This window comes from Aquarana catesbeiana, linkage group LG01 (genome assembly GCF_042186555.1).
Source record: "Aquarana catesbeiana isolate 2022-GZ linkage group LG01, ASM4218655v1, whole genome shotgun sequence".
Taxonomy (NCBI): domain Eukaryota; kingdom Metazoa; phylum Chordata; class Amphibia; order Anura; family Ranidae; genus Aquarana; species Aquarana catesbeiana.
The window spans coordinates 676,093,447-676,108,109 of NC_133324.1; the positions used below are offsets into that span (position 1 = coordinate 676,093,447).

The window sequence follows — 14,663 nt, forward strand, 5'->3', positions numbered from 1 at the left end:
GAGCGGTGCGCTGGCAGGACATCAGGAAAAGTCCTGCCAGCAGCTTCTTTGGAGCGGTGAAGGAGTGTGTTTACCACTCCTTCACCGCTGCTCCCCATTGAAATCAATGGGGCAGAGATGGGATACCGCCGGCAAAACGCCGCTGTTGCGGCGCATTGCGGTAAATTTTAACCCTTTCTCGGCCGCTAGCGGGGGGGTAAAAGTGCCCCGCTAGCGGCCAAAATGCGCCGCAAATCCGACAGTAAAGCACCGCTAAAAATAGCTCGGTGTGAAAGGGGTCTTATACACCACCCTGACCTAAAACAAGCTTCTTAATATTGCTGTCAGATGGAGTTAGCTGTTGATTGGAAAGCCTTCTAATAAAAAGAAATACCGGTTACCACATCCCTTATGTAGGCCTAGAAATCCGTTGAAAAAAATCCAAAATCTCAAACTTCCAGCAGCCCTGTTAAGTTCCTTTTACAAGAAAAGAGAAAAAAATTGATTGGTAAGAATCAAAGCAGGGGAGCCTCTGCTGACTGCCTCAGTGGTCTTTTCCACTTTATTTGCTTTATACGCTGTAATACTGGCCATACAAATGGCCAATTTCCTAGCAATTTCCAGTACATTGAATGTGTTTTCTATTGTATTTTCTATTGTGTTTTCTATTGTAAACCTATTGTAGATCAAGGAAACCTTTGAACATATCTGCTATATACAGTGCAATTTTCCACATTTTGTCATGTTACAACCAAAAATGTGAATGTATTTTATTGGTCATAGACCAACAGAAAGTGGCACATAATTGTGAAGTGGAAGGATAAATGGTTTTCAAAATGTTTTACAAATAAATATCTAAAAAGTGTGGCGTGCATTTGTATTCAGCCCCCTTTACTCTGATACCTCTAATTAAAATCTGGTGCAACCAATTGTCTTCATAAGTCACCTAATTAGTAAATAGAGTCCACCTGTGTGTAATTTAATCTCAGTATAAATACAGCTGCTCTGTGAAGTTCTCAGAGGTTTGTTAGAGAACCTTAGTGAACAAACAACACCATGAAGGCCAAGTAACACACCAGACAGGTCAGGGATAAAGTTGTGGAAAAGTTTAAAGCAGGGTTAGGTTATAAAAAAATATTCCAAGCTTTGAACATCTCACAGAGCACTGTTCAATCCATCATCTGAAAATGGAAAGAGTATGGCACAACTGCAAACCTTCCAAGACATGGCCACCCACCTGAACTGACAGGCTGGGCAAGGAGAGCATTAATCAGGGAAGCAGCCAAGTGGACCATGGTAACTCTAGAGGAGAGTTCCACAACTCAGGTGGGAGAATATGTCCACAGGACAACTATTTGCCACGTACACACGGGCGGACTTTTCGACCGGACTGGTCCGACAAACTTTCCAGCAGGCTTTCGACGGACTTTTGACAGACTTCCGACGGACTTTCTAATGAACGGACTTGCCCACACACGATCACACCAAAGTCCGACGGATTCGTACATGATGACGAACACCGGACTAAAATAAGGAAGTTGATAGTCAGTAGCCAATAGCTGCCCTAGCGTTGGTTTTTGTCTGTCGGACTAGCATACAGACGAGTGGATTTCTGGGTCCGGGGGAGTTACAACGTAAAGATTTGAAGCCTGTTCCAAATCTAAAGCCTGTCAGATTTGCGACTGGAAAGGTCCGCTGAAGGTCCGGTGAAGCCCACACACGATCGGATTGTCTGCCGGATTTGGTCCGTCGGCATCCGTCAGACCAGTCCAGTCGAAAAGTACGTGTGTACGCCCCATTATTCGTGCTCTCCACAAATCGCACTTATTTGGAAGAGTGGCAAGAAGAAAGCCATTGTTGAAAGAAAGACATAGTAAGTCCCATTTGCGGTTTGCAAGAAACCATGTGGGGGACACAGCAAACATGTAGAAGAAGATGCTCTGGTCAGATGAGACCAAAATTTAACTTTTTGGCTTAGAAGCAAAATGCTATGTGTGGCTGAAAACTAACACTGCACAACATCCTAAACACACCATTCCCACCATGAAACATGATGGTGGCAGCATTGTGTTGTGGGGATGCTTTTCTTTAGCAGGGACAGGGAAGCTGGTCAGAGTTGGTGGGAAGATAGATGGAGCCAAATACAGGGCAATCTTAGAAGAAAACCTATTAGAGTCTACAAAAGACTTGAGACTGGGGCAGGGGTTCACCTTCCAGTAGGAGAACGACCCCAAACATACAGCCAGAGCTACAATGAAATGGTTTAGATCAAAGCATATTCATGTGTTAGAATGACCCAGTGAAAGTCCAGACCTAAATCCAATTGAGAACCTGTGGCAAGACTTGAAAATTGCTGTTCACAGACGCTCTCCATCCAATCTGACAGAGCTTGAGTTATTTTGCAAAGAAGAATGGGCAAAAATGTCACTCTGTAGCTGATAGAGACATACCCAAAAAGACTTGCAGCTGTAATTGCAGCAAAAGGTGGTTCTACAAAGTATTGACTCAGGGGGGCTGAATACAAATGCATGCCACATTTTTCAGATATTTATATGTAAAACATTTTGAAAACCATTTATCATTTTCCTTCCACTTCCTTCCGCAATTATGTGCCACTTTGTGTTTTACACATAAAATCCCATAAAATACGTTTTTGGCTGTAACATGACAAAATGTGGAAATTTCAAGTGGTATGAATACTTTTTCAAGACACTGTAAAACAAATAATGGTGGTAAGTAGCCTTGATCCATTTGATCAATAAAAAAACTTTTTAAAGCTGAACTCCAATTACGAACTTTATTGTATAGTTACGGTCCAGCTTGGCACAATGTAATATGTATATCTCATACATGAGGGTCCATTGGTGAAGCTGACAATCACTGTAGTAGTCAAAGCAACTACAGTGATAGTTGCTATCTTCTAGGTCCTATGCCAAGTGGCTATCCATCTGCACGCTAACCACAATAGTCATCCCTTAAGCAGAGTACCTGGCACTTTTTCGATAACTACAGGGCTTCCCCTATGCACACTGACCACAGGGGGTTGCTCACTTGGCACTGCCACCATTCACAGAATGCCTTGTATTTTTTTCAATGGATGCAAGGCATAATCGAATTGGATGAGGTGGAGATTGGTACGGCACTGCCCTCTTTTCCACCTTGTAGTCGCAGATAGCGACTATCACTGTGGTAACGCCAACTACTACAGTGATTATCAGCTTCCCCAGTGGACCCTCAGGTATTCATATTTGCATTGTGCCAAGTTGCACCAATGTAAATATGTAATTAAAATCATACCTGAAGTTTAGCTTTACAAGTTGTAGGAATTTGCATAAGGCTATAAGTAGAAATAATTGGCATCATATATAGTTTTGGAAAATCTTCCATTTGTGTACATGGGGTTTTACTTTTGTGATCTCCACAGTTTCCTTGGTTTGTAGTGTAATACAGCAACAATAAAAATTGGAGCTTCAATTCTTATTTTTGAAGAATTCTTACTGGACAGGACCATTAAATGTGACATCAGCAGATGATGTAAGAAGAGAGTCAAACACACCCAATTCTCTCTCACTGTAGAACCCTTTCTGTAAACTTGGAACACACTTAAAAATTCCTAAACTATGCCTTATGTCAGCCTTTCAAAACCTTTTTTTACTGTAGAGGAACTGCTGAAATCCTTTTTAGGTCTTAGGGAACCCCTGATAATACCAATTCATTGAGGGTGAGTTGGAAATGCCCCTTATAATGGTAGCCAGTGAAAAGAATGCCACTCTTACAGACATCTAAACAGATTATTTATACCTCCCAACATTTTGAGATGGGAATGAGGGACACCTATTAGCAAACGTATGTAGGCATACGACACTCCCCCTGCCACACCCCCTTAAAGGAGAATCAACCCCTAAACAAAGGTTAATTAAATCCACAAGTGCTTTTTTTGACCACTACTATTCCTTTATATTGGCTTTTAAAATGTACAGATGCAGCAATTTAGAAATTGGATGAAAAATTTAGCACTGAGAAACACTTTTTGAAAGATAAAAAGTACATTTGATATACAACTATATAGATCAGACCAAAATGAGGGACAAATGAGGAGGAATTAGGGACAGAGGGACATTGTTCTAAATCAGGGACAGTCCCTTGAAATCAGGAACAGTTGGAAGCTATGGATTATTGGTGTCATGCAGCTGGTGCTGCCAAGTGGTGTTGACCCAGGAACTGTCCAAGCACCATCAAATGAGAGGTTAGTTAGCCCTCTAGCAAGCTCTGGGGGAGCCCCAGGGTTTTACACAACCTTGGTTGCAATCAGCTGCTTTATGTAACATTCAGAGTCAGTGAGTTAGCACAGACTCTGTGTTTGTTCAGATTGTTGCTATTTCCTTCCAAGATCCAAAGAAATACTAATTAGCGTCAGAGTAAATTGTCCATTTCGTATGTGATTGTGTGTCTGTGGTAGGGTACGGAAATTAGATTATATACAATGGGGAAGAATGTAATGTGTTTGGACAGATTTGTTGGGGTGTAGCATATACTGTATATTACTATTACTACTCCTAGTACCAATGCATAGTTTTGGTTTGTGAGAGTTAACTTGCTTCAGAAATATGACTTACAATCCCTGACAAGGGGATACTTCATGCCAGCTTTCTGTAACTTTGAGACATTTCTGCAGATTGTTAGACGCTGGATGTAATTTACTGCACTCGGTTAGCAGAAAGCTAATGAGCTCATCTTGTACCATACGAAGCAGCTAGCGTTTCCTTTTCAGAAGTGCAGGGATCTAGTGGTGAATCAGTGTCTAGCTTTGCTCTCCAGCCTTTATCCTCTCCAAAGAAAAAAAAAAAAAATCTGCTGACAAAACTCAAGAAGAATTCAGAAATGGGAAATAAAACGCCAGATTTGTACTTTTCTTTTTTGGACAGGATGTAATGTGTGACTGTTTATTAAGAAGTGTCTAATAAAATTGTCATAAAATGTATTAATGCATTAAATATGAATTACTCATTGGTTCATGTTTAAAGTATGTCTAAATACGAAACGTATTTGTTTTAGTTTTGTATAAAGTAGGGAACAGTTTAATCTTCACCCATTGCAATGACTTAGCCTCTGCTGCACATAGCTCCCAACAGTCCCTCATTCGGAACAATGTCCCTCTGTCCCTCCTTTCCTCCTCATTTGTCCCTCATTTTGGTCTGATCTATATAGTTGTATATAAAATGCACTATTTACCTTTCAAAAAGTGTTTCCCAGTGCTAAACATTTCATCCAATTTCTAAATTGTTGCATTTGTAAATTCCAAAAGCCAGTATAAAGGAATAGTAGGGGTAAAAAAAGCAATTGTGGGTTTAACCAATTATTTATTTTTGTACAATTCTCCTTTAAAGGAGGCGTGGCAGGGGGCATGTCCTATGCCTACATACTTTTGCTAATAGGTGTCCCTCATTCCTATCTCAGAAAGTTGGGAGGTATGCATATGTCAGTTTTTTTCATTCTCCTAGGCAAATCAAGTATGTGCCCCGGGCGGCTCCTGGGATATGTGGCATGCATATCTCAAGAGGCACCGGGAGCCCGCACGTTACCCCATTCACCACATAAGAAGAGAGCTGGCCTAACGACACGCCATCGGTAACCTGCACCAGAACCTGGAAGAGGCGGCGCAGCCTCCCGATGACATCACTAATGCACATGGCAGCGTGGGACCCAGCAGCGACTGCAGAGAAGAGGGTCTCAGCAGGATAAAGCTGGATCCTCTGTGTGGGTGTATCTGAAGTGTGGCCAGCTCCGCATCAAGGGGAGCAAAAAAAAGTCTGTTTTTTTCTGTCTGTTTTTCATTTGTGCGAATTTCACTTCCTTTCCCAGTGTCATAACAGGAAGTGAGAGGCAATTTCTCCAAAAGGGAGGAGACACCTTCTCTTAGACAGCTGTCATTATAATACAGGTGTCCCCATTTGGTGATTTCCCTCTGCCTCCTGTTCTAGTGACAGGTGTAAAATTTAGGAATTTTGTCCCCCTTACAATGCTTAACCAGGACAAAAGGAGAGAGTGAATCTCCCCTGTGGGGACACAGACAGCAATAAAAACATGAAAACATAACATAAAACATAAAAGCATTTTATCACTTTATTTGGCACACTTTTAAGAAGTATTAAACCCAAAATCATAAATGTATTATATTGCAGTTTACCAATTCTTTGGTATGGTTTCCTTATTAGTTTTCTTTTTTTTGCTTTCTTCCTTAATTCTCATCTGTCAATTACACGTGGGGTAAGGACTGCCTCTTTTCCAAAAATTGATCCATGCTCAGATCGCTTTTCGAGGTCATTTGACAAATGGTGTGGAGGCACTATGTCCCCCCCACCACTTGTTTTAACCCCCTACACTACCACACCAAAACTGCATGCATTTCTTAGATTATAAGCTGTAAGCCTTCACCCCCACGGTGCCCCCGCTTTCCCTGGGTGCGCTCCCAAGTCCTGCTGCTGCATCCACTGACACAGACAGAGTGACTCTGCCCCGCTCCCGGATCCGTGTCACTGGATTTGATTGACAGCAGTGGGAGCCAATGGATTCTGCTGCTATCAATCTGTCCAATGAGATGAGAGTCAGTGGCTGAAGCCAATGGGCTCGTGCACGGCACTGAAACAGATTGGTTCAGGTAAGAAAGAAAGGGGGGGGGGGGGTCTGGGGTGGCGCTGCAGCAAAGAAGGTTTTTCACCCTAATGCATAGAATGCATTAAGATGAAAAACTTTGAGACTTTACAATTCCTTTAACCACTTATGCCCCGGACCATTTGGCTGCCCAAAGACCAGAGCACTTTTTGCGATTCGGCACTGCATCGCTTTAACTGACAATTGCGCGGTCGTGCGACGTGGCTCCCAAACAAAATTGGCGTCCTTTTTTCCCACAAATAGAGGTTTCTTTTGGTGGTATTTGATCAACCCTGCGGTTTTTATTTGTTGCTTTATAAACAGAAAAAAGCAACAATTTTGAAAAAAACACATTATTTTTTACTTTTTGCTATAATAAATATCCCCCCCAAAAAAACATTTTTTTCCCCTCAGTTTAGGCCGATACGTATACATAGTTTAGGCCGGTACGCCTACATATTTTTGGTAAAAAAATCGCAATAAGCGTTTATTGATTGGTTTGTGCAAAAGTTATAGCGTCTACAAAATAGGGGATAGTTTTATGGCATTTTTATTAATAATTTTTTTTTTACTAGTAATGGCGGCAATCAGCGATTTTTATCATGACTGCGACATTATGGCGGACAGATCGGACACTTTTGGGACCAATCACATTTATACAGTGATCAGTGCAATTAAAAATACATTGATTACTGTGTAAATGTGACTGGCAGTGAAGGGGTTAACCACTAGGGGGCAGTGTAGGGGTTAAGTGTGTCCTAGGGAGAGATTCTACCTGTGGGGGGCGTGGCTATGTGTGACATGACACTGATCACCGCTCCCGATCACAGGGAGCGGTGATCAGTGTCAGTGTCACTAGGCAGAGCGGGGAAATGCTTGTTTACATCAGTATTTCCCCGTTCTTCCTCTCTGTGAGACGATCGCGGGTATCCCCGTGGACATCAGGTTCACGGGACCCGCGATCACACTCACGGAGGTCGCGGCAGGTGCACACGCCCCCGCAAACCGCTTCTTAAAGGGCAACGTGCAGGTATGTGAATCTGCCTGTAAGTACCCTTCTGCCGATGTATATCGACGTGAGCCGGTCGGTAAGCGGTTAAGTGGGAGTTGCTGGGCATGATAAAAGCACGGCTCAACAGTGTGTTTTTAGTGCCCCCTGACCACAAGTGTAAACAGGCCCTAAGTCTGTTATTTTTCAACTTCAAAGACCCAGCTGCTTAGTCAAAGCGGCAGTCAGAGTATTGAGACAAACCATTTAACGCTGAAAGGGTGCTTACAATGGTCATCTTTTATTCAATAATGCAAAACGTTTATCTAAAAAGAAAAAGCTGTTGCTGTAAATGCTTAATACATGCTAGCTAATTTGTTAGTCAAGTACATCCAAATCTACTAGTGCATCTAACACTACCGTATCCCCAGATTGACAATGTTGCTGGTAAAATGTGTCTCTGCTGCTTTTCCAGTGGAGTGGAGACACCAAAGCGCAGGACGTGTGGCACTAATCAGATCACCAGGTGAAAATGTGAGAATTCCAGTGTCAGATTTCTGGTCCCCCACTGTACTGAGTGGGTTATTCCTGCACTATATAACCAAAAGTATTGGGACACCTGCCTTTACACATAAACTTTAATGGCACCCCCCTCTTATGCCCCGTACACACGGTCGGACTTTGTTCGGTCATTCCGACAACAAAATCCTAGGATTTTTTCCGACGGATGTTGGCTCAAACTTGTCTTGCATACACACGGTCACACAAAGTTGACGGAAAATCCGATCGTTCTAAACGCGATGAGGTAAAACACGTACGTCGGGACTATAAACGGGGCAGTGACCAATAGCTTTCATCTCTTTATTTATTCTGAGCATGCGTGGCACTTTGTCCGTCGGATTTGTGTACACACGATCGGAATTTCCGACAACGGATTTTGTTGTTGGAAAATTTTATCTCCTGCTCTCCAACTTTGTGTGTCGGAAAATCAGATGGAAAACGTGTGATGGAGCCTACACACGGTCGGAATTTTCGACAACACGCTCCGATCGGACATTTTCCATCGGAAAATCCGACCGTGTGTACGGGGCATTAGTCTGTAGGCTTTAATATAGAGTTGGCCCACCCTTTGCAGCTATAACAACTTCAACTCTTCTGGGAAGGCTGTCCACAAGGTGTAGGAGTGTGTCTATGGGAATGTTTGACCATTCTTCTAGAAGCGTATTTGTGAGGTCAGACACTGATGTTGGACGAGAAAGCCTGGCTTGCAGTCTTCTCTTTAATTTATTCCAAGGGTGTTCTATCGGGTTGAGGTCAGGAGTCTGTGCAGACCAGTCAAGTTCCTCCACCCTAAACTCACTCATCCATGTCTTTATGACTAAATACTAATGCCCAAAACGTGTAAGCTGTTTATAGCTTTGTACATGCATTTAATAAAGAAATACTACTTTGGATGTCATCCTGAGTGCCGACCATCCCTTTCCTTTATTCTGGTAATTTTTATATTGCCTTTAGTACCACTTTAAGCTGGACATACACTAAACAATCTGATTGCACAATCACCTTTAAACTGTTCATACACTATATAATCTGATTGTACAATCTAGGTAAATTTACCAAAACTATGTCATAGGAGAACACATATAAACAATCTAATAAATTGGGCAGGCTCTTTCCTACATAGTTGGTGGCAGATCTTAAGAAGATTGTGCAATCAGATTATATGGTTATATGGTCACTTTTAGATCTACCAAAACTATGTTTCATAAGAACAAACCTAAACAATCCATTCAATTAGTATCAAATCAGGCAGGGGCTTGTACTACATAGTTGATGGTAGATCATCAGCTCACCATATACTTTACAATCTGATTGTACAAGCTCTTTTAGATCTACTAAAACTGTGTAGTACAAGGGCCTGCCTGATTGGATAAAAATTGATTGGATAGATTAGGTAGGTCCTCATATTACACAGTTTTGGTAAATGTAAAGCTGATTGTACAAAAACTGTATGATCAGATTGTAACGTGTATGGTGACTCTAATGCCGCATACACACGGTCGGAATTTCCGACAACAAATGTTGGATGTGAGTTTGTTGTCGGAAATTCCGACCATGTGTAAGCTGGTTCTCAAATTTTCCGACAACAAAATCCGTTGTCAGAAATTCCGATCGTGTGTACACAATTCCGACACACAGAAGTCCACGCATGCTCGGAATCAAGCAAAAGAGCTGCACTGTCTATTGAGCTTCATTTTTCTCGGCTCGTCATACGTGTTGTACGTCACCGCGTTCTTGACGTTTGGAATTTCCAACAACATTTGTGCGACCGTGTGTATGCGAGACAAGTTTGTGCCAACATTCGTCGGAAATAAATACATGGTTTTGTTGTCGGAATGTGCGATCGTGTGTACTCGGCATTAGGGTTGGTTCACATGAAAATGTGGGAAAGGAGTGTTCCATGCATGTTTCCTGTACCCTAGGTGAATGCTCTGTCCTTGCGAGAGCGTGAGGTTGCCAATTAATTGTTAATGGCACCTTAAATGCATCATGTTGTAAAGCGTTGTGCAAACTGTTGGTGCTATATAAATCTTGTATTATAATAATAATAATAATAATAATCTTGCAAACGCAATATGTTTGCAGTCACCAAATCGCATGGTACCACAGTACCATACAGTTTGGTGCAGTGTAATCTGAAAAATAGTGATTGTACTACTTTTTCCACATTCCGATGCATGTTACAGCCCATTCAAATGAATGGGTGGTCAAAAGTGCACTGCACAGGAATGCGTGGGATTGCGCAGGAACCTGTGTTCTGCTGTGAACCGGTGTAAAGGGCCAGTTCACAACGCAATTTCTGGATTTCAGATGCATTTCTGCATGTGCATTTTTGATGCATTCCAGTGCTCCCCCTCCCTTTTTTTTCTTCATCTCATCTGAGGACATGTGCATTTCGGAGCATTTTTGATGCATTTTGTCACGTTCCAGATGCCATACAGAAATAAATACAACATTTTTTTCTTGTTTCTTCTTTTGTTGATTGCTCTGGAACGCACTACACTGGTGTGAACTAGGGCCATTGGAGTCTATGTTAAACACTGTCCATTCATTTTTGATGCAGAATAAGATTGCACTGGACTGCATCTGGTGTGAACCAACCCTAAGGCTATAGGTTCCTATCTATGCAACTCTGCAAGCTTTATTTGTGCAAGCATGTCAGCCCATTCATTTGAATGGGCTGCCGTGCATGCATTTCATGCAGGAAAAAGGTTTCCGGCACCTGTCTGGAAATGCAGCCGCAGGGAAATCGCATAGTGGTTTTTCAACATGTGATTTCCCACAACCAAAAATGCGCTGCTTTTTTAGATGTGTAGGAATGCCATTTGGAATGAATGAGTCTCGGTTCACACTGGGGTGGCTTCAAAGTCGTCCGACTCTGAAGCTGCCCCACACAGTGCAACTTCAGCATGGCTTGCAAACTACTTCTTTAATATAAGTCAATGCGAGCCACTCCGAAGTCGCCCCCAAGTAGCACAGGAACATTTTTCTAAGTCAGAGCGATTTGAGTTGCTTCGTTTTGAATGGTTCAATTGCACTGAATGGAGCGCGACCTGACAGGCGACTTAGCCCCAGTGTGAACCGGCACTGACGGTCTGCAAAAGAGCGGGTGCGATTTACACACTGTTCCGCACCCGTAACCACCCGCAGAAGTGTGAACCTAGCTTAAGGGCCAATCTGGGTGCAGCGAGATTTTATTTTAAAGTGCTAGTAGAGTTGTTTTGTTTATATTTTACCTACAGGTAAGCCAATAATACGATTTACTAGTAGGTACCGTAAATATTTCTCAAACATGCACCATTTGGGAAATATTTACTTGTGTAGCAGTCGTGATGTCAACGGCGCATGCGCTCTGAAAGAACAGCATACTCGTGCTGTTCCTTCAGAGCTCTGTGCCATGACTCCAGCGCGCATACACGGGAATGATGTCATTGCAGCTCTGCCATTCAAACAGCCGGAGCCAGTGAACCAGGGAGGAAGACTGGATAAAGATGAAAGCCTTGTCAGTGGTGACAGTGCCCAGCTGGACGGTGCTGTGATCAAGGCTTGTAAGCCGAAACGCGTGAGGCCCTGTATATTTTTACTCACTTTTTTTCTGGTATACTCTATAAAGTAAGTGTAAAGCTAAAGTTCTGACATGCCGCTAACATTACGATAAAGAAGCAACAAGGACGTTTGGAGCTGCCGGCTCTATTCTTTCAATTTAGGTAAGTTTCACATAATGTGCTAGTATGCTACAATGCATACTAGCACAATAGAACATTGCCTAGCAGGGGGAAAGCTTTTTTTTTGCTCAGTTTACTACTGCTTTAATTAAACGAATTTCACTTTATAAAACACACGGTAATGCCCTGTACACACGATCGGACATTCCGACAACAAATTCCACTGATTTTTTCCAACGGATGTTGGCTCAAACTTGTCTTGCATACACACGGTCACACAAATCTTGTCGGAAATTCCGAACGTCCAGAAAGCGGTGACGTACAACACGTACGACGAGCCGAGAAAAATGAAGTTCAATAGCCAGTGCGGCTCTTCTGCTTGATTCTGAGCATGTGTGGAACTTTGTGCGTCGGAATTGTGTACACGCGGTCAGAATTTCCGACAACGGATTTTGTTGTTGGAAAAATTGAGATCCAGATCTCAAATTTTGTGTGACGGAAATTCTGATGGAAAATGTCCGATGGAGCCTACACACAGTTGGAATTTCCGACAACAAGCTCCCATTGAACATTTTCTTTTAGAAAATCCGACTGAGTGTACGGGGCATTACTGTACCATGTGGTCCGGTGCAAGCAAACACTTTACGTTTGTGACCTGTGCTTGGGGTGTTAAGTTAACACTGACACCCCACTGCAGATTGTAAGTGGTGTGGGAAACATACACAGAATGTGGGTTTCCCGCACCATGCTTCGATGTAAACCAGCACTAAAGGAGATTGTACAACCAGATTGTATAGTGTATGATCAGCCTTTCATTGGACACTAATAGCCCATACACATGATCAGGAAATTGTACAAAAAATACCGCTTTCTAAGCGATTGTATAATAATCTGATTGTTAGTACACAGCTTTTGAGAGCCGATCACGACAGTTCATCCGATATTATCCGATGGCACAAGCAGGAACATTTTTCTCTTACGATACCAGATTGTGCGATTTTCATTGAACCAGTACAGTTCTCATTCAAAAATACAATACAAATACAGTACAACACATTACATCACTTGTGAATTTTTTATTCTGTTGTATGAGAATTTTCGTAATTTTCGATTTGAGATTAGCATGCAAAAAAATGGGCGATCAATCGTCTGATAATCCTGTGTGCAAGGAATTAGTCAGTATATAAAGTTTAAGTAATATAGCAGCTATTTATTTTTCTGTGCAGTTACTTGTACATGTTGTTACTAAATGTTTGTAAACATAGAGAAACTTGTGCCAAAGACACCAACTATCAATAATAGTAGGAGGATGTGTCATAGATCTGTAAAGTGTTATATATAGGATAGTATAAATCAGGTTTGATGGGTGTAGCCCCCCAGTTGTTGTAGCTGAGTGTGCAGTGCTGAGCACACAGTAGGGATTGTAGTGGTGATGTAGGATACTCGGTTCTCAGTGGTGATGTGGGCAGTGTGTGTGTATTGTATGCTCATGCAGTACTTACTTCCCAGTGATGAACTGACTCCTGGAGGGTGAGCAGATCGGCTGGACATAGTAGTTCTCCAGCTTGACTCCCTGTGCCGCTAATGTATCCAGGGTAGGAGTTCTGATCTCCGATCCGTGGTACCCAATGTCTCTGTATCCCTGATCATCAGCCAGGATGAAGATGATGTGAGGCTGATCCCCCACTTCTCTCCCCAGGATGTCTTCTTCTTCTTCCTCCACACCTTTGTCCAAGGACAGGTATCCATAGGTCATGAGGCTCACCATAGACAGGGCAGCCAGTGCCCCCAGCCCAGGCATTTTCATCCAGCCAGCCTGCCCCATTCCAGGCTTAGTCAGGGGTCAGCCCAGCATAGCCTAGTAGCCATGTGCTGTGTAGGGGTCAGCAAAGTGACCATTTGTCCACCCCACCCCCCACCCTGACCTAAGTTTAGGTGAGTCACTATCCAGCTCCCTGCTGGAGGAATGTGCTGGGAACTCTGGTTTCCAGGACACAGCAGCAGTCCTTATAGAAGTTGCTTATTCCTGCTCTACTTCTACTACATCCTGATCTACTTCTGCTTATTCCTGCTCTACTTCTACTTATTCCTGCTCTACTTCCCAGCTGCACAGCGAAAGAAGTGAAGTGAGAGCATCTGGCTGTTGTTGGCAGGCTGTCCTATAGCTCCCCAGTCCATCCTGGTGCTTGCCTGCCACCCAATAACTTGGAGAAGGACAGATGTGTCTCTCAGTGCAGAAGTCCCCTCAGGCTGAAGTCCCTTCCATCTGAGCAGGGCTGGGCTTTCTGCATCCAGCAGGCTGAACACATGTACTGCTTGATGCCAGGCAGATGGAGAGAAAGGCACAGGAGACTTTAGAAACTTCTCATGGATGTCTGAGCTCCAGCAAGCCAGGGCTGCCTCCACATTCTCCTCTTCTCCTCCCTTGGATGTGCTGAATAATGGAATTCTCTGGGGAACTTGCTCCCCTTCCTGCTGCATGGGGAGGTGAGACTGAGCCTCTCTGTATCCAAACTATACCACCCTCCTATCTACTCCTACAACACACACACATGTGTATAGTACTCATGGACAGGGGATCACTGCTTGGAAAAATCTGAAAATAAACAGTTTAGACAGAGGAGATTCAGAGAGATTAGAGCAGTTGCACTAGTTTATCATATCTGACATTGTTGCTGCAATATCCAAATGCTACGTTTTCTTCCTGTAAACTTCATGGTTTTCTTACAGAGACCATGGCAGGGGAACAGATAAGATCCTCCTTTGGAGAACAGCTGGCAGGTCTCCTAATTGTGGCTATAACCTTAGAAATTCCATAG

General features: G+C 42.9%; 1 protein-coding gene across 1 annotated transcript in view; it reads right to left on the reverse strand.

Moving 5' to 3' along the window:
- Window positions 1-14,453, reverse strand: part of ARSJ (arylsulfatase family member J) — a 169,449-nt gene extending 154,996 nt beyond the window's left edge. Inside the window, exon 1 of the mRNA XM_073603120.1 lies at window positions 13,347-14,453. Within this exon, the coding sequence (XP_073459221.1) occupies window positions 13,347-13,669 (323 nt within the window). The 5' untranslated portion in view covers window positions 13,670-14,453. The remainder of the gene's footprint in view (window positions 1-13,346) is intronic.
- Window positions 14,454-14,663: the final 210 nt, after the last annotated feature.